Source organism: Spermophilus citellus (assembly GCF_964194105.1).
Source record: "Spermophilus citellus genome assembly, chromosome: 11".
Classification (NCBI taxonomy): domain Eukaryota; kingdom Metazoa; phylum Chordata; class Mammalia; order Rodentia; family Sciuridae; genus Spermophilus; species Spermophilus citellus.
The window spans coordinates 118,049,221-118,067,882 of NC_138192.1; the positions used below are offsets into that span (position 1 = coordinate 118,049,221).

At 39.7% G+C, this 18,662-nt stretch overlaps 1 protein-coding gene and 1 pseudogene across 6 annotated transcripts in view; one reads left to right on the plus strand and one right to left on the minus strand.

The window, feature by feature from the left end:
- The window catches only part of TTLL4 (tubulin tyrosine ligase like 4), a 47,993-nt gene extending 41,759 nt beyond the window's left edge, over window positions 1-6,234 (plus strand). For 4 of the 5 annotated variants that reach the window (XM_081260695.1, XM_081260698.1, XM_081260697.1 and 1 more), the window contains exon 21: window positions 170-6,234. In XM_081260695.1, coding sequence (XP_081116821.1) covers window positions 170-425 — 256 coding nt within the window. In that variant the 3' untranslated portion in view covers window positions 426-6,234. The remainder of the gene's footprint in view (window positions 1-169) is intronic. The other variant, XM_081260699.1, reaches the window with a different exon arrangement.
- A 295-nt stretch (window positions 6,235-6,529) lies between these two features.
- Window positions 6,530-7,697, minus strand: LOC308630569 (multiple coagulation factor deficiency protein 2-like; annotated as a pseudogene). Its single transcript has one exon. The product of its transcript is annotated as a multiple coagulation factor deficiency protein 2-like (transcript).
- Between the last annotated feature and the right edge of the window lie 10,965 nt (window positions 7,698-18,662).

Here is an 18,662-nt window from a genome sequence, read left to right on the forward strand (position 1 = left end):
CTCAAGCCTTCAAGTAAATAAAATATTTTATGGTTATTAATATATCCGTGTAATTAATGATCTATAGTACATAATGTTGTGAGTGCCTGGCCCATATGTGGAAGGCAATTCAAAAGTAAGTCTCTGCTGCACAGTGTCTCAGCCATCTTTCCACACCTGTTTCCTTCAGAAAGAACAGCTCCTCCAAGGGAAACCTATTTTCATCTGAAGACGGGACCATACCCAAGCCCAAGAAGACTCAAGTTGGCCTTCCCCCTTTCCCCAGGAAACCCATTTGCTTAAAGGAGAGTGAGATCACCAGCACAGAGCCCGGCCCTTCCCAGAAGTTACCTGTGATCAAGTACTCTGGGCGGACTTCCAGACTTTCTGTTTCCTCCACTTCCCAGTCAATCAGTGACTCCCTCCTGCCTGCTGTGAGCCCATGACTGGCCTTCACAGCCACTGCCCAGGAGCACCCGTGTCAGCTACCTCATGGGAACCATCCTGCTGACCAGCCTGACCCCTGCTACCCCTCCACATTGCCCCTCATCAGAGTATTTTTTGAAGTGGTTGTATTGCAGAGATGGGCATCTGGAGGGCTGACGGGGTGGTGGTGATGGGGAAAAGGTGAGGAAGGTTCACCCTCTGTCACCTGTCTGCCTGACTGGCACCTCCTATCTCTGTAGAGAAGTGGGTGACAGCCAAGCAGCCTTATAAAACAGGGTTTGGTTTCTGTCTTCAGAGAGCCATGTGTGGTTTGTTTGTGGCCTTGGTCTTCAAGTGGAGAAAAAAATGCACCTGTAGTCCCAGCTACTTAGGAGGCTGAGGCAGGATAATCTCAAGTTTGAGGACAGCCTGGGCAACTTAGTAACCCTATCTCAAAGAATAGAAAGGGCTGGGAGGTAGCTTTGTGATAAAGCACCTGGGTTCAATCACCAGTACTGCCAAAAAAAAAAAAAAAAAGAAAAAGAAAATGTGCTAAACATAATTGGGCCAGAAATCCTTTGTTTTATGATCCAGGGGTTCTTCTGTATGTCCTTATTTTCTCAAGTCTGCCCTCCCTCACTCCCTACCCACTCTTCCGAGGAGCCACTTTCAGAAACCTTCAGACTTCCTAAGTAGACAGTCAGGAGGGCTGTGACATACTGAATCTATTTCCTGACATCCTGGTCTTGAGAGCTTCTCCACCAATGCTCCTTTCACATACCCACCCTGCCAGGAGACCAGGGTGCTGCTGTTCTGACCTCACATGCCCCTTGTCCAAACTTGTAGACTTCTCTCATGGACGTTTAGCTCTTGGCATCCTGTGGGAGGTTCTGTGAACTTTGTTGCTTTCCTGTGGCACCAGTGAAGGAGCTTGGGTGACCCCAGTTGCTATTATCTAAGTTCACATGTCAAAGGAAATACCCCCAAGGAGGGGAAGAAAGGCTTGTGTTCCTCTTTACAGCAAGCAGGTTCTGATACCTTGGCAGGTAGGTTTCAGGGCAGTCACTACTATAGGGTGGGCTTCTAGTCAGACCTCTGACTAAGCTCATTCTCCACTGAGTCTACCTCCCTCCCCAGGACTTGGTGAACAGTGAGTATTAACATATTGAGCCCGTGAACTACACACACAGTCTTCAATATGCAGGTACCTGAGCCTCTGTAGAATGTGGAGCCCGGGGGAAGCACGTGGGGGGCGGGGGAGTGGATCAGAAAAGTTGTTAGCATTTGAACTAGGGTCCTCTCTTACCCAGCACTTCCCAGTGGTTGCTCACCTCTTCCCCTGCTCCTGCAATCCCTTTATTTAGTTTTTCTAGCAGCCATAGTACATACACAGAGCCAGTTTTTCCCATGTCTCTAATCCATGTAAGGTTTGCCTTTTACACATCAGGCAGAAGCTCAGCAGTTTCTCAACTTCACCCTGTTCTTTAGTTACCCTCCTCTCTGAGCTTTGAAAAAGAGAGAGATACCCATGTTTCTTGGCTCCCGGAGTTTGTGGTGAGTTGGGATGGGGCCCAAGAAAAATCACTGAGAGGCCTGATTGGGCTCAAGGCCACAGAGTAGGTAGATGTGCTGGTCAGTCCCAAGGCTGTGTTGAGAGTTGTGAAAAAGTTTGGTGGCAATGTCCTGGGCAGCACTTGCCACTCAACAAATAAGGGTTTCAAAGTCAGGCTTCAGTGAGAGAGGTCCTTGGCAGTCCTGGTGAATTTGTTTTACAATCAAAGCTAACTCTCTCTAGTCCTCCCTGGGTGCAGTATTCTAGTGCAGATTGACATAGGGCCTAAGCAGCCCTCCTAAGAGAAAACTAGCCCCTGTTTAACAGCTTTGTTCCTGCCAGTTCTCTGGTGCAAGAGCTTAGGTATAGAGGCCTAGGTTGAGCTGGTTGACTCCTTAGAAACCAACTTCAATTCTTTGGCCTATTCTCTGAGAGCCCCTTTATAGCACAACCAACCCATTTCCATCCCCACAACTAGAGAGGGGACCAGCATTGCAGTATGATGGATATTGGGGGAGGAGGAAAGAACTTAGGAAATGAGTGAAGATAAAATGCTCTTAGTGGTTTAAAACACTTTTATACATTCTGTTTTTAATTTTCATTACATTTAATTTTCTGATAGGTATGTTTTGCTGGGTGGGAGAAAGGAATGGGGCTTGCTTTTGAGAGAAAGTTAAGTCTTGCTTATTATGCAGTCAGTACCCCTAGTTTAACCCTGAATATATAGTATTCAACTAAATAAGGAAGTTTTTGAGAAGTAGTTCTCTTTTTGGAAATTTGAATTTGGGAGTATAATAGAATAAATGTTTGTCAGAATATATCAACTGGTTTCCCAAGTTGATAACTTACCCAGTCTCTGTGTGGAAGTAGGTGAGTGGGTGCTTTGGAGGCAGGGAATGAAATACAGGGTATTTCTGGAGCACTAGAGTAAGGATTTAGGATGGGGGTGGAGAGGGTGGTCACTATTCCTTTTTGCTTCAAGTCCACTCAGGGTTGATTAGAAACTAGATTCCTTAGATGAACACTAATAAGGTAAGTAGCATGGACCTCATAAGCTGCCCTAGGCCCTGAGTCCCAGTTCTGCAACTTATTTTGACCTTGGGCATACCATCTAATATTTCAAAGTTTTGTTTCTTTATAATATGATTATGGTACCTACATTGCAAGGTTGTGAAAACAAGCCAAACATTAAAGCAGATAGAGGGATCGCTCCTTCTTTTTGCTTACCAAGCCCTGTTCTTGGCAAGAAATTTAAAACTTTTTCATTGAAGGAAGCAGAGTGGCTACAGATATTTTAGCAGTCCAAAAGCATGCTTTCCTAGTTTGTATGAGGCCCTGGGTTCAATCCCCAGAACTACAAAAATAGAAGTGCAGAGGCCAGAACAGGGTCTCGATAACTTATCACCCCCCATTTACCTCAGTGCAACAAGAAACACAATCTTTGTTATTTCTTCTACTAATACATTATTGCTTTAATAGAGATTTGTATCTTTGCTTAAATATTTCACAGGGTTCACATTTCCTGGGAAAGGGAGCACATTAAGCATTGGAAATACAGATGTGCACTGGGCACAGGCACACACTTATAATCCTAGATGCTTGGGAGGCTAAGGCAGGAGGATCACAAGTTCAAAGCCAGCTGCAGCAATTTAGCAACTTGCTAAGTTAAGCAATTTAGCAAGACCCTGTCTCAGAACAAAAAATTTTATTCCCACAGCTGGGGATGTGGCTCAGTGGTTGAGCACTCCTGGGTTCAATCCATGGTACAAAAAAAAAAAAAAAAAGTAGAGATGTAAATTGACTTGATTATCCTAAGAAAAGTGCAAGGGAAAAGTGGGTGTCTGGTGTCTGGAAAGGAGGAACACCAGGCATCCACAGGGAACAGAAGATAGGGAGCTTGACTGGAGCAGGAACCAAAGGACTGATGCACAGACCTAGCAGCTATACCAAAGGACAGTTGTCAATGTAGGTACATTCTCATGATGTCAGGATATTTGGCCTTCCCATTACAGTAATGAGAGGACATGCCTGATGGCCTCTGGGGCACTCCAGTAGTGGTGGGGGCTAATGTCTGGGCACAGGGACCTTCCTACCTACCTCCCTCAGTTGAATTAATTATTCAAGAAAGGCCATCCCCAAGGGCAGCAGGGAGTGCCCCTCCTTGCTTCCTCTTGATTTGCCCTTAAAGGTTCCCTTCTGACTACTGTTCTAATACACCATCTACTTTGGGACTTGGCATCATTGATAGTTTTCATGTGTGGCTAAAAGAGCTCATCTTACCACTTAAAATCCCAAATCCAGACCCTCCAACAACCCCCTATGGCAAAGTTTGTATACTCACAGGACCCAGGGATCTATACTGGCTTGATTGACTTGCTCCTTCACCAGCTTTGGATCAATGAAAGCTGCAAGGACTCTTGCTTTAGTCTAGCAGATTTCTTACATGAGTGAAAACCCCAGAAGGCTCAGGAACCAGGGTGGTGTTTTTTTAAACCCATGTTTACTTTAAATTTCATAATGGACTGAGACATTTGGAATGCCAGCGAAAGCTAAGAAAAACTTGAAAAGCTATTTAGCTTTCCATTAGTAAACTAGAATACTAAAGCCTAACTCATAGATAGTATAAGGATTAAATTTTGGGAAAAAAAAAAGATTAAATTGGATGTAAAGCATCTAAAAAGTGCCTCACACATATATGGTGCAGATTTAAATAGGTACTAAAACACCAAAAATATTTCTTCTAGACTGGCATGGCACATGCCTAGTAATCCAGCAATTCAGGAGACTGAGGAAGGAGGATTGCAAGTTAGAGGCCAGCCTAGGTAATTTACGGTGACCCTTTCTCAAAAAACAGAAAAGGTCTGGGGATGTAGTTCAGGGTAGAGTATACCTGGGTCCAACCCCCCATACTACAAACAATGAAAAACTCACCTAAAGTAATATTAACAGCATGCAATAGCAATATAATACTGTTATAATAGGATGTTACTATTACTAAACTATGGTGAAATACACAGCAGGTCCTCTCTGCCTTGGGTTCTGTGTCCATGGATTCCACCAGCTGTGGATGAAAAATGTACTCAGGCTGTGTTGGTACTGAACATGAACAGTCTGTCCCCTCATCCATACAGTGTATTTACATAATATTTACATTGTAGGTATAAGTTGACATATTTTAAAGTATACAGCAAGATGTGCATAGGTTATACATAGCAAGCACAATGCTGTTTTATGTAAAGGACTTGAGCTTCTGTGGGATTTCGTATCTATGGGAGGTCCTGGTATTAATCCCTCACTGATACCAAGAGACAACTGTACTTTGATTCTATCCAATGGAGATAAAAGTTAGGATTTAGAATAATTAGCTTAGAAAATTCAGAGTGCTTATTAATCAGAGAGGTGCAATTAAGACCAAACGGTGGGGCCGCTGGATTGTAGCTTAGTAGTAGAATGCTTGCCTTTCATGTGTGAGCCCCTGTGTTCAATCCCGAGTTCCACTACCAAAAAAAAAAAAAAAAAGATGAGATACCATTTGAACACCAAAATGGCAATATATAAATAACCCAAAAATACCAGGTGTCGGGATTGGCATAACTGGAACTTGTATTTATTGCTGGTGCAGGCATGAAATGAAAAACAGCCTGATAAGTTTCTTACAAAATGAAACAATCTTAATATATGACCTAGTAATTCCCTTCCTGCAAGCAAATGTGCCTAGCAGCTTTATTCATAGTAACAGAACTTGGAAACAAACTAGGTGTGTAGCAATTTGATAAACACACTGTGATACATCTGTTCAATGGAATACTACTTAAATACATTAAAAAAGGAGTATATTCTTTTTTTTTGTCCCATCAGTTTTATTGGTCATATATTCAGAATTCATTATATACACCTTTCAGAATAATGAGATATTACAAGAATAGTTTACAAGTCAGCTCTGAATGCACAAATACTTGACACAGGGAATCATTTTTACAAATAAGTTTTCTTAGAAGAGTACCTTAATAAAGAAAATAAGTGTATACATCTTATAGTACATTTTTATGTGTTTTCTTTCCCCCATTCAACCATCATTTTGGGTTTTCCATCACAGCATGTCTACCACAGCCAACAAACCAAATTACAGTCTGCAGCTGCTTCTCACTTTCAAATATTGAGATTTTCCTTTTCTAGTATTTCCTGAAATTTAAGAATTCATCCATTCAGGCTAGAAGAGGGAATTTAAACAACATTCCTTTGAAACAGAACTTGGATTGGGTTAATCACTGGGTTTGATGAATGATCTTTTCACTTCCCACCTAGGCGAGGCCAGCCAATGGTTTAAACCTGCTGTACCAAGTCCTTACATTCCAAATAGTCCCAAAATTGCAAAAAGGAAACCCTGGAAATGAGTGAAATACAAGTATTAAGATGGCTAAAATATTTGCTATAGATTAGAGAGCACCTTTAAATTAAGGTTCCTCTCAAGTTGAAGATGACAGAAAAGAAAGTATAAAGGTGTGGCAGTAGTTGTATAAAATATTGAAAATCTGAAAAGGTTAATTGCTTAGGCCAGTGGTCTGTAATTTCCAGAATATGAGAGGATACAGAAACCTTGCCTCTGTAGCCATCTGAACTCAATATCTGACATTCTTCTTGTTGTGGCTTTGTTACAGCCTAACAAATAGCCACTTACCCAGAGCAAGTGATCATGTAGGCCAGAGGAACTTTAGAGAATACTGACCTTGTTTATCCGAAGAGATGGATCCCACCAGGGGAAATGTGGCATTCACTCAATCCCTTCACTGTCCCTGAAAGTGTGTCCACTTGGCAAAGCTTATTGTCTTACTTTTCAGGTAGCATGAATTAAGATCAGAATGAACATTATCCTACAGTTAAGTTCCTGAGTGCTCAGCTCCAGTTATTCCATATCCTTAAGAGGATTCTTTCATCAAGCTCTTGTCCATTGAGAGATTAAGCAGCACTGAGGGACCACAAAATGTCCCATTTCTCTTCTTTATTTCTCTTTTTCACCCCAGTGTACAAGTTTTTACCAAAATGCTGCAGCAGTAGTTAAAAATTTGAGTTATTTTGTATTACCAAAAGTATTCAAACACATTATGATAGGTCACATTTGATTAAAACTTGGAGATAGCCAAATAATGTTTATTGCAGTGATTTCGCAAATTCAGCATAGTCAACGTATCCATCATTGTTCTTGTCATCTCTCAAGACACCATCTATTATGTAAATCAGTTCTTTGCTCATTAGTGGCACCTGTTCACTCTCTTCCTCCATATGGACATGATGGCTCTAGAGAGTTCTAAGCCATCAAGTAAATTATTTCCATCATAATCGTGTATTTTGAAATAATGGAGCTGCAGTTCTTGTGGGGACATCTCCGCCTATGCTTTGTTGATGACAACTTCCAGATGCTCCATGATATGCTCTTGGTCATGCACCATGTTCTTATCGAAGCCCAGAATGCTCAGCCCTGGCATCTGAAGCACAAAAAGCCCAGAGCAGTCCATACAGGAAGGGGCCTCTGAGCAGATGCAGGGATCTCATGGTCACCGGTACCTTGATCCTAGGTCCCAGGTCCCAATCCCACCCCACTGCTGATGCCTGAGCATCTCCCACTGACCCCCCAGAATATTAATTCTTGTGAGAACAATCCTGAGAATTTTGCTGCTGGGTGTGGTGATACAGGCCTATAATCCCAGTGACTCAGGAGGCTGAGGAAAGAGGATCTAGGCTAGTCTGGATAACTTAGTGAGACTGTCTTAAAAATTGGGGGTGGGGGGTGGGGGAGGAAGGGGTTTGGGGCATAGCTTAGAAATAGAGCACCCTGGATTCAATCTTCAGTAGCACCAAATAAACAAAACAAAACAAAACAAAAAACCATTTTGAAAGAAGAAGTTGGAGAGAAGACTTATACTTTCTTAGGAAAGACTATATACTTTCCGATTCCATAATATTCTAGAAAAAGTGAACTATAGTTACAGAAGGCAGATCAGGTGTTGCCAGGGACTATAGATGAGGAAGAAGATTGACTAAAGGGTCACATTAGAAATAGTATGTATCTTCATTGTGTTTGTGGTTGTATAACTGCATACAGTTGTTGAATCTCATCAGATTATATACTTAATATTTTTGTATGTAAGTAAAAATCTTTTTTTGTTTGTTTGTTTTTTGTTTGCAGTGCTGGGGACCAAGCCTAGGGCTTGCTTGTGCCACAAACATCTGCTACTGAGCCACTAGCCCAATGCTGATTTAAGAAAAACTCTACAAGAGCTGGGCATAGTAGTGCACACCAGTAATCCTAGCAACTTGAGACTTTGAGGCAGGAAGATTGCAAGTTCAAGGCCAGCCTCAGCAACTTCGCAAGACTGTCTCTAAGTAAAAATAAAAAGGACTGGGAATATAGCTCAGTGACTATGCACCCCTAGGTTCAATTCCCACTACTAAAAAATAAAAATAGTTTTAAAAAAGCACAAGGAGATACCATTCCATGAAACATACACAAAGACCACAATGAGATGGCACTAGAATAATTAAAGAAGCTGCAGAGACTAAATAAAATGTACAGCAATTGAAGCTTGACACATGACTGGTGTGAATTATAAAATGGTTCAGAGCCCTGATCACTAGCTATTTATTACAAGGCTAACGTGTATCCACCTATGACTATAATTTCACTGCTCGGTGCTCTAGTCCCCCTAAATGGGAAAAAAATAGCAATCATATGCCCACCAAAATGTTTTCTGTAACTTGATAAATCAAACTGAACCAATGCCTCTCAACAGGAGATCAGATAAACTGGGACCGAATACCACTCAAATACCACAAACTTCTGACTTATCAACAACATGGATGGATGAATCTTAAAAGCAATGAATGACAGAAGCCAGATACAAAAGAGCACATATTGTATGCCTGCATCAAGTTCAAAACCAGAAACTAACCTTTGGGTATTGAAGCCAGAAGGACAATTCACTTGGGAATTAATAGTCTAATAAGAAAAGAGGAACCTGGGGTGGTGGCAGTGCTCCATTCTTGAGGTGGGTGTTGGTCACATGGGCGATGCACTTGTAAAACACATTGAAATGAATATGTGAGACCTGCACATTTTCAGGATAGCATTTTTTTAATTGAGGTAAAATTAACATACTTTAAACATCTTAAAGCAAATACTGTGGTATTCATTTTATTCATAGTTTGGTAACTACAACTTCTACCTAATGCTAGAACATTTTCTTCAATCTGAGAGGAAACCCTATATCTATTAAATAGTCACTCATCTTCTCTTCTTCCCCTTACCCCTAGCAGCCACCAATCTTCTGTTTCTAGATTTACCTGCCCATATAAATGGAGTCATATAATATGGGACCTTTGTGTCTGGCTTATTTTACTTGGCATATTTTCAAGGTTCATTTACTTTGTAGCATGTATCAGCACTTCATTCCTTTTGATGGCTGAATAATATTCCATTGTAGTATATACCACAATTTGTTTATTTTATTTTATTTTATTTTTTAAAGAGAGAGTGAGAAAGGAGAGAGAGAGAGAGAGAGAGAGAGAGAGAATTTTTTTTAAAGAGAGAGTGAGAGAGGAGAGAGAGAGAGTGAGAGAGAATGAGAGAATTTTTAATATTTATATTTTAGTTCTCGGCGGACACAACATCCTTGCTGGTATGTGGTGCTAAGGATCGAACCCGGGCCGCACGCATGCCAGGCGAGCGCGCCACCGCCTGAGCCACATCCCCAGCCCCCACAATTTGTTTATTCACTCATTCACTGATAAACACGTAGGCAATTTCCACCTTTTTTTTTTTAAGGGTTTTGCTATGTTGCCCAAGCCAGACTAGAATTCTAAGCTCAAGGGATCCTCCCTGCCTCATCCTCCCATGTAGCTGGGACTGTAGGCATATACCACCGCACCCTGCTAGTTCCACCTTTTTTTTTGGTTATTGTGAATAGTGCTGCTATGAACCTGTGTGTACATGTATTTCAGTACCTGTCTTCAATTCTTCTGGGTATTCTGTTAGTTTGCTAGAGTTACCATAAAAGTACAGCAAGTTGAGTGGTTTACAATAGTAGAGAAATGTATTGCCTCACAGTTCTGGAAACTAGACACCCAAAATCTAGGTGTTGGCTGGATTGGTTCCTTCTGAGGGCCATGAGGAAGGATCTGTCTTTGGCATTTCTTATCTTATAGATGAAATATCACACTGATCTCTACCTTCATGTTCACATAGTCATCCTCCTCCCTGTGTGCATGTCTATACAATTATTTATTTTTGTCATACTGGGGATTGAACCCAGGGTCACTCTACCACTGAACTACATCCACAACCTTTATTTTATTTTATTTTATTTTGAGAGTATCTCCCTAAGTTACTGAGGCTGACCTTGAACTTACAATCCTCCTGCATCAGCCTCTTGAGTTACTGGAATTACAGGCATGTTCTGCCATATCCAGCCAGATTTTTCCTCTTATAAGGACATAGTCATAGAGGATTAAGGGCTCACCCTACTCCAGTATTACCTCATCTTAACTAATTATATTGCAAGGACTTTATTTCCAAAAAGTTCACGTTATGCAGTACTGGGGGACCAGCACATAAATATATTAACTGGGATAGGAGTTGGGGACAAATAATTCAACCCATCACAGGTAGGTATGTGGGAGTGGAGTTCCCAGGTTCATCAGTTCTTACTCTACGGTGGCACTGGCAGAGTCAGTCTTAGTGTTCAGCTCTCTGGCCATAACCATGATAACCCCTGGAGTGCATGCTGTTTGGCAAAGTAAAACTAAAATTTAAGACACATTTCTCTTTTTTTTTTTTTGAGGAGGGGAACAGACTCAAAATCAGGATTCAGCCAGGTGTGATGGCATATATGTTTAATCCAGAGGCTCAGGAGGCTGAGACAGAAGGATCACAAGTTCAAAGCCGACCTCAGCAATGTCAAGGCACTAAGCAACTCAGTGAAACCCTCTCTCTAAATAAAATACAAAATAGGGCTAGGGATGTGGCTCAGTGGTTGAGTGCCCCTGAGTTCAAATCCCAGTACAAAAAAAAATCAGGATTTATGGGCCCAGTAAGTGTTAAGAATCTTAATCATACCTGATAATATCACAGAGATCAACATCACTAATTATTCTTGCCCACTTTCCCCTACTGGAAGGGAAAAGGCCCAAATCCTTGGAGATAAAAGAATGTTTTTTCTAGAATCCATCTCTATCCTAAACAAGTGAACTTTCTAATGAGCTGTGACATGGGCAAGAACTTTGGCATTGACAATCTCATCATGATATATTTCAGAAGTGAAATAGGAGTCATTGAAAGAAATATTATCAATAAAAGTACAGTTCTCTGTACAGTGGTTGCTTAAGCAAAACAAATAATCGTGCTTAAGCTATCATGTAGGAGTTTCTATTCTAGATTCAGACACTGTTCTCACTATAGATGCATACACTCATTCTTCCATAAAAATTCCTTCAATGTTGGTGTTGTCCAAAGTTACTGAATGGCAGCTATTATGAAGACAAACAGCAATAAGTGTTGGCGAGGACTTGGGGAAAAAGGTACACTCATACACTGCTGGTGGGATTGCAAATTGGTGCAGCCAATATGGAAAACAGTATGGAGATTTCTTGGAAAATTGGGAATGGAACCACCACTTGATCCAGCTATCCCTCTCCTCGGTCTATACTCAAAGAACTTAAAAACAGCATCCTACAGGGACACAGCCATATTAATGTTGATAGTGAATTTGCTTTTTATACATTTTCTTTCACTGGGAATTATGAAATAGTATGTGTCTGAATAAAAACCTCTGCTAGTTCTCAAGTAGGGTTTCCAACATTATTCTTCAGGTATTTCTGCACATCCCCAAATTGTGGACTTGGAGATGGAGGTGGGTCCCTTGGTTTTATTCTTAACCTCTTATTTGCTCTAGTGAGTATACTTCTGCCTGGGTCTAGCCAAACCACTCGCTTCATTTCTAGCACTAGCTTCACCCATTTGTGGTGCTATAACAGAACACCATGTTCATTTATAAAGAACAGAAGTTTCTTTCTCACTGTTCTGGAGGCTGGAAAGTCCAAGGTCAGGTATAAGGAGGTTTGTCTATCTGGTGAGGGCTGCATTCTTCAGAGGAGAGGAAGGCTGTGTCCTCACATGACAGAAAGTAGAAGATCAAGAAAATGAACTCCTTCTGTCAAACCCCTTTAATCCCATTCAGGAGAGAGAAGCCCTTCTGGCCTGATCACCAAGTAAAGGGCCTGTCTCTTACTGTTTCATTTGCAACACTGAATTTTGGAGGGGACACATTGAAATAATAGCAAGTGCTGTACATTACTTTCATATTTTTAGAACTTACTTTTTTTGGGGGGTGCAGGATACTAGGGATTGAACTCCGGGGCACTCAAACACTGAGCCACATCCCCAGCACTATTTTTGTATGTTATTTAGAGACAGGGCCTCGCTGGGTTGCTTAGCACCGTGTTATTGCTGAGGCTGGCTTTGCATTCGTGATCCTGCTGCCTCAGCTTCCTGAGCCAATGGGATTACAGGTGTGCGCCACTGTACCCAGCTAGCTTTTATTTTATTTTATTTTTTTAAAGAGAGAAAGAGAGAGAGAGAGAGAGAGAGAATTTTATTTATTTATTAGTTTTTTCGGTGGACACAACATCTTTGTTTGTATGTGGTGCTGAGGATCGAACCCGGGACGCATGCATGCCAGGCGAGCGCGCTACCGCTTGAGCCATATCTCCAGCCCCCCAGCTAGCTTTTAGATAAATGGAATTATATGGCATGTAGTGTTTTTGTGTCTGGTTTCTTTCACTCCATATTATGATTAGGAGTTTTGTCCAAGTTGTGTCTAATACTTGCAGTTTATTCATTCCTGTCACTATATATAATATAAAATTCCATTGTGTAGATAAAGCACAATTTGCTTTTTCATTCTACTGTCAAGTATTTGAGTAGCTTTTAGTTAGGGCTATTATAAATAATACTACTTATTGTTTGGTGAGCATAGGTGCACATTTCTGTTTCATTTGTACTTACTTAGGAGTGGAATTTCGAGGTTATAGGATAGGCATATGCCCAGCTTTCATAAGTAGGACTGGATCTCTATAGCACCTGTAGCATTTGACACTCCTAGCAGCCATGCATGAAGGTTCCAACAGAAGTGGAGAAACACTTGCATGTTTTGTAATTGTTATGTTTTTAACTTTACTCATGTGTCTATACTTTTAGAATTAAATTACATTCTAGTGGAAGTGGAAGGTTTTCTCATTATGGTTTTATATTGCATTTCCATGAAGGCCAGTGGGGGAGATGGGATTTTCCAAAGGTGGCTGCTGCAACTCACATGCAGTTCTACAACTGGCCTTGCCATTAAGAATTAGAATCTAATTTTCCTTCCTTTGAATCTGGGAGGGCATGTGACTCTTCTGACCAATAGAATAGAGTGGAATTGATACTGTGTCCCTTTTGAAACGGGGTCATGGAAGACCAGGTATCTTCTGCCTTATCTATTGCAACATTCATGCTGGAATCCTAAATAGCCATGTGGTAAGTCCTACCACCCTGAGGCTGCCATGCTTTGAGGAAGCCATGCCCAATGCAGAGGCCATGTGAAAACTCCCAGAAAGTGATCTTAGTCTCTGGGTTATCTAGTGCTTCCAGAGTTTTCTAGTCCTTAAGCTGGAAGTTATTTGAATTTTCCTAGCTGAGGTCTCAGAATTAGAGAACAAGTCATTCTCACTGTGTCCACTCTAAAGTCCTTATTATTTTAAGTCACTAAGTATCTGGATAGTTCATTATGCCACAGTAGCAAAAGTCTAAAGGACTGGTTTTAGGACATAATGCTAGAATGTTAGATCACTGCAGCTCCATTTAATTCCTTCTTGACTTTTGCATCATCAACATACATTTTAATTCTAGTTAAATTGCAAGACTAATGAAAGTGCCACTCTGCTCTTTGGAGGCTCTTCTCAGATTTTCAGTCTCTTGCTCTGTGTAACCACAGAATTTGGCAAATGTCCTGAGTAGACACCTGGCTATATACTTGAGGTCTCCCATATTTCTGCCAAAATTTCTTCTAGCTCCACTGCCTCCTTGAAATAAAGCCTGGACTTTTCACCTCCTGCTCTCCCCAGAATTGCTAAACATTTTTGGCATGAAAATGCCTATAGTAGTCAGCTAAAAGTTCTTTCTCTTCTGTGCCTTTGACTTTCTAGATCCTTGTTCCTCACACTGTGGTCCCTGGGCCAGATGTCTTATTATTAACCAGGAGCTTGTTAGAAATGCAGAATTTCAGGCCGACTCCAGTCTTCTTGAATCATTATTTTCCATTTATTGTTAAAAACAATAGAAACAAAGTACTCGTTATAGATTAAACAAGACACCTAGGTGCATTATAATCATGGCCACTTATTAAGTGAGGAAATTTACTTGTATTATGTTTCATTCTCACAGCAACTCTATTATTTTTGTAAGAGTTGAGAACTGAGGCTAATTCAATGCCTTTCAAAGTCTCACAGAGAGTAAGCAGAAAAGCCAGGATTAAAAGTATGCTATATGACTTCAGGTCTGTACAGTCTATGTTCTTTCCTGTTGGGAATACTTTTTTCTTATTCTAAGAAAATTCATTAAAAAAATAAACAAATAAAAAGGGCCAACTGTGGTGGCGCATGCCTATAATCCCAGCAGCTCTGGTGGCTGAAGCATGAGGATCGTGAGTTCAAAGCCAGCCTCAGCAACGGTGAGGTGCTAAGCAACTCAGTGAGACCCTGTCTCTAAAAGAATTACAAAAAGAGCTGGGGATGTGGCTCAGTGGTTGAGTGCCCCAGAGTTCAATCCCTGGTACCAAAACAAACAAACAAACAAACAAAAACAACAACAAAAAGGTTTAAGACAACATCAGGAAAGCATAAAAAAGAAAGAAAGAAAGAAAAGAAACATGGTGCCATGGTAATCTCAGGGACTGGAAGGCTGAGGAAGGAGGATCACAAGTTTGAGGTCAGGTGAGGCAGACCTGTCCCAAAATAGAAAAATTAACAAGAGGGCTGGGGATGTATCTCAGTGATAGAGCACTCCTGGGTTTAATCCTCAGTATTGAGAAAGTAAAAGAGAGAGAGAGAGAGAGAGAGAGAGAGAGAGAGAGAGAGAGAGGAAGGAAGGAGGAGGGGGAGGGGGAGGGAGAGAGACACAAGTTATATAATTTATTACCATATTAATTTTGATACATATCCTTCCAAATGTGGTAGGGGGTGTTGGGGGAGGATCAACAGTTGAAATGGTTTTGTAACTTGCTTTTGTTTCTTTCTTTTTTTTTTAAGTTGTTGATGGACTTTATTTTATTTATTTTTATGTGGTGTGCTGAGGATCCGTGACAGTGCCTCACATGCCAGGAGAGGCTCCAACACTGAGCCACACCCCAGACCTGCTTTTGTTTTTTCTTAATGAAACATTGTGAGCATTTGGCTAAAGCCCCTGCTCTTTCCACAGGAGGGCATAGCCTCAGGAGGACACATGGTGGGAGTATTTCATTTCACTCCCTTTTGGGAAAAAGATAAAAAAAGGACCAGTGTTTTCTTTGTAGAAATTGAAGTCAGACACATGATGAAATATTTAGAAAAAAATATTTGATTACTAACAGCCAGTTTCCCCTACTTGAAGAGTAGGGTTGTAAGTGCAGGGGTCTTTGAATTTCTTGCCTAATTTCAAGTGGTGGAATTAGGGATGATTTTTGAAATATTGAAATGTTTTGCTGTGTACTTAAATACTTTAGAAATCAATGAAAATATAAAATCACTACTACCAAGAGGCTTGGAAAGTTTTGGTTTAATTTTCAAAATTGCAAAAATGTATGAGTTGGTAGATAATTTAAAAAAAAAAACAACAAGGGCTGGGGTGTAGTTCAGCGGTAGAGTGCTTGCCTGGCATGTGCAAGGCTCTGGGTTTGATATCCATCACTGCAAAAATGAGAAAAAGATACTGGGTTAAGTGGTATTTACTTGTCATCCCCGCCCCTCAGGAGCCTGTTGAAGCAGCAAGATCCCTTGACCCCAGGAGTTTGAGGCCAGCCTGGTCACATAGTGGGATCCATATCCAAGAAAAAAGAAGAAGGAGAAGAAGAATGAATGAATTTGAAGAGCTTTATGTACTTCTATTACACAATTTTTATGTACACTGTTTTATATTTATTAGATGTATTTTTTCAATTATATATTTCCTGCATTGCCTGATATCACATCCCCTCCAACAGAAAGGAAGAAAGAAGTGTGATGTATATGTAAAGATTTAATTGTTTTAATACATTATTATTGCTTTGGTAAAGTTCTGAGTTCTGTGAGGACCCAAATGACCAAGTTCATGGACAGCCAGGTATCACATTGGGAAACTAGTTTTTAGAAAGTTCAAAAGAAAATGTCCTCATGGCACTCTTTTGAATGAGCCACTTTGATAAAACAAGATATTGTGTGCACATGTTACAAAATTCAGAGTCCATAGGTCATGCTGTGAAGATATGTCTGAGTTCTTTGTCCTAGAGGCAGCTACTATCACAAATTACTTGTATACCTCCAGACATGCTCTGTGTCCATGCAGGCATTGGCCTAACTATTTGGTAGTCTACCATACAGTATTATGCATATTGAATTTTTCATTTAAAATACATATCTTGAAAATTGTGGCATATCATCATGTTTCGGGCTGAATTGTATATATATTTTTAAATCTCCAAGTTATTTCAATGTATGGATTGACCACAACTCATTCCATTAGTCCCCTATTGCTTCCAATATTTTCTTTGTATGTACAAACAATGATATGTACAAATATCCTTCTATATTTGCATGCATGCATGTATACATGCATGTATACATGTACAATAAATCCCTACTAGTAGGATTGCTTGTTCAAAAGACGAGTGTACCTAAAAGTTTGAAAACTCTGTAGCAATTTCATTTTGCTTTCCTACTCTGAACTTTAAGATGGTATCAAATTTGTTATTTTTTGCCAAACTTATAGGTGATAAAATTTTTAATGCAATTTTGATTTGTCTTTGTCTTACAATAAGGAAAGTTGAACATTTTTATATATGTTTAAGAGCCATAGACAGGGCTGGGTTGAAGCAAATCCTATGTAATTCCAGTGACTCTGGAGGCTGAGGCAGGAAGATCACAAATTGGAGGCCAGCCTAAGAAACTTAGTGAGATCCTGTCTTAAAATTAAAAAAATAAGGGGCTGGGGCTGTAGCTCAGTGACAGAGTGCTTGCCTAGCATGTGTGAAGTCCTGAGTTCAATCCTCAGCCCTGCATAAAAATAAATTAATTAGTTAAATAAAGGTATTGTGTCCATCTACAACTAAATTTAAAAAAGAAAATTTTAAAAACCCTAGACTGATGGAAAGTAGATGATAAATATATATCAAATGCATGAAGGATAAAATAGGAATAAAATATTAAATCAAACTAAATCCAAGACAATTAAGTATTTCTAATTTAATTTATTTTTAAAGTATGTTGTGGGAATTAAACCCAGGGCCTCATGCATGTTAGTCAAATACTTTACCATTGAGCTCCATCTCCAGCCCAGTGTCTCTAATTTATAAATGATAACATCCATCAGGAATATATAGTAGCCATTAAGCTTTATGTACCTAACAACAGATCTGCAAAATATAAAACAAAAGCTGTTGCAAATACAAGAAAATTTGAAAAATCCACAATATAATATTTTTGGAATACTTGTACCTCTCTAGGAAATTAATCATTTAGACAAAAATAAGTAAAGTTATAAAGGATTTTAAAGCAAAATTGATAAATTAATAAAGAGAGACTATATATTTTTTAAAAATACACATGGACCAGGTACCGTGGTGCACAACTATATTCCAAGCTACTGGGAAGGCTCAGCAGAAAGGTTGGAAGTTCAAGGCCAATCTGGCAATTTCGCAAGAATTTGTCCTAAAATAAAACATAAAATACACATGGAACATTTAGAAAAATAAGCAAGTTCTAGGCCATCAAAAACATTTCAATAATTCTAAAGAGTAAAACATATGTATTGCCACCATAATGTAATAATAGTATAAATTAATATCAAGAGTGACCCCTTTCAAAAAAACAAAAATAATAGTATAAATTAATATCAAAGAGTGACCCCTTGCCCTAAAACTGAGACTATAAAAAAGGACATAGGCTTTCAAAACAAATAAAACCCCCCAACTGTTCACATTTAAGTAAAATCATTTTCTATTTTACTCTTAGAGTACTCTAAGATGCAAATCACAAACTGAAAATGAATGTAGAAGGAAATGATACATTAAATCTTTTTGCATGCATCCAAGTAGTATTTCATGAAAATGTACAGCATTAAATGCATTTGTTAGAAAATAAGAAAACTTTGGGCTGGAGTTGTGGCTCAGCAGTAGATCGCTTGCCTAGCATGTGTGAGGCACTGGGTTTGATTCTCAGCACTGCATATAAACAAATAAATGAATAAAGGTCCATCAATGGCTGATAAAAATTAAAAAAAAAAGAAAAGTAGAAAACTTCATTAAGCAGTCAATTCTTTGAAAATATTTTTAAAATGTAAAATATCTGCTGGGTGCAGAGATATATACCTGTAATCCCTGCAGGAGGATTGATTGCAAGTTTGAAGCCAGCCTGAGCAAATTAACAAGACTCTATCTCTAAATAAAAA